The sequence below is a fragment of the Triplophysa dalaica genome, chromosome 20 (assembly GCF_015846415.1).
Source record: "Triplophysa dalaica isolate WHDGS20190420 chromosome 20, ASM1584641v1, whole genome shotgun sequence".
NCBI classification, from domain to species: Eukaryota; Metazoa; Chordata; class Actinopteri; order Cypriniformes; family Nemacheilidae; genus Triplophysa; species Triplophysa dalaica.
The window spans coordinates 2,165,001-2,166,781 of NC_079561.1; the positions used below are offsets into that span (position 1 = coordinate 2,165,001).

At 35.7% G+C, this 1,781-nt stretch overlaps 1 protein-coding gene across 1 annotated transcript in view; it reads right to left on the bottom strand.

Annotated features, from left to right (window-relative positions):
- Positions 1-1,781, bottom strand: part of LOC130409094 (mucin-2-like) — a 19,251-nt gene extending 17,470 nt beyond the window's left edge. Inside the window, exons 1-7 of the mRNA XM_056732732.1 lie at positions 1,677-1,781; positions 1,537-1,560; positions 1,352-1,408; positions 1,133-1,268; positions 910-1,037; positions 308-361; positions 51-186 (exon numbers count right to left, since the gene is read on the bottom strand). Coding sequence (XP_056588710.1) covers positions 51-186; positions 308-361; positions 910-1,037; positions 1,133-1,268; positions 1,352-1,408; positions 1,537-1,560; positions 1,677-1,707 — 566 coding nt within the window. The 5' untranslated portion in view covers positions 1,708-1,781. The remainder of the gene's footprint in view (positions 1-50; positions 187-307; positions 362-909; positions 1,038-1,132; positions 1,269-1,351; positions 1,409-1,536; positions 1,561-1,676) is intronic.

The window sequence follows — 1,781 nt, forward strand, 5'->3', positions numbered from 1 at the left end:
CAAAAAGTGCATTTAGAATTTTAATAGCTCCCGATGTTTAGTGTTCTTACTTAGTGGCCAGAACATTTAGGGGTGTAGTGATCGAACACTGGGTATTTGCGAGCTGATTAGCTGGTCTTCCAGTAGAGCAGATTGTTGTGTCTTGACGCCCATAAAAGGCTGAAAGAACCTTAATGGTTCCCTGGACTGTTAATAAAAAGTTACATTATCAAAAACTACATTTTAGATTTTCTCATTGTACTATATGCTCTTAAAGTCATTGTACAGCATGCAGATGCATTGTTTTAACCAAAGCCATAGATCTCACCGCATTGAAGACGGGCAGTTTCTGATTCACAGGTAACAAGACTTTTTGGTGAACCTTGAGTCAGAGATGAAAAGTTTGTTAGGAGTTGTGATGCAACAGTGAACATTTACGGTCTACTAGACTAAATGTCTGCATATACATTTAAGTATAAAATGAATTCTTGTAAGTAAATTTATTTACAAAAAACAGTGAACAAATATTTAGTAAATCTGTGTAGCTCCTTTCTTCAGTGGAGGCCCACTGAATGCATTTATCTTGAGTGTCTGGACCTTCCACGATGACCCTCTGTCTTTTGTTTAAGTGAAGCATAAAATGATAACATCTTCATGATGAAACGCAAATTACAGATAATATTCACAACATGTTTGCCAATTACATTAAGAATCGATTTTCGGATTTCCGATCGTTTAGTAAACCTGAGAATCGGTTAAATTGTGGGATATTTTTTCTCAGCTCTGGCATTTAACCTTTTCACGCATGAACTATGGCAACCGCCATCAGGATTGTTTTCCTATGTGCTTTTGGACATTTCAAAATTGAAAATGATATTTATGACTTTTAGTTCAATTTAAGATGGAGGATATATTAGGATTTTAACTCACCTGGTGATGGTGTTGATGGTGGTGCAGCACATTCATATGACACAGACAGGTATTTGTAAGTTCCACGACAGGGGTCAGTGAATGCTCTATTGTTCACAACAATGGAACAACTAGTTTTTCCATCACATCTGTAACAAATAAAACCCCAATGAACAAGAATCCCAAAAGTATAACAAAAAGTGCATTTAGAATTTTAATAGCTCCCGATGTTTAGTGTTCTTACTTAGTGGCCAGAACATTTAGGGGTGTAGTGATCGAACACTGGGTATTTGCGAGCTGATAAGCTGGTTTTCCAGTGGAGCAGATTGTTGCGTCTATACGCCCATAATCGGCTGAAAGAACTTTAATGGTTCCACTTTCTGGTGATAAGCATTGACAAATTGTTTTAATTTGAACATTCATATTTTTAAGTCTTAAGATATAAGAATAAAGGAGCACTTACTACAGGACAGAAAAGCAATGTCATTTTCACAGGTGTTGAGGAACACTGCACTGAGACCTACAGAGACAAACAGTTTTTTACATTCATTAAGCCCATGAAGTTACATGATAAAACAGGTTCGTTTTTATTTTTATGTTTACACACACATTGTACATTAGATAGTGACGTATAAAATCAGCTCTTACCATGTTGGCATAGTTGCACCAACACTATAAAATTCAACAACAAAACACAAGTAAGTATAAGAATAATAATAAACACAAATTTCGTTAAACCAAAGTCAACATAAAAGATATGAAAATAATTAAAACATCATCAGACTTACGGGTGAGGAAAATTAGTTCTCGTTGCAGCATGTTGAATGTGCAGAGAGATGAACCAATGGATGAAACTTTCTGATGAAGACGGTTCTGAATCCTCCGTATTTAAG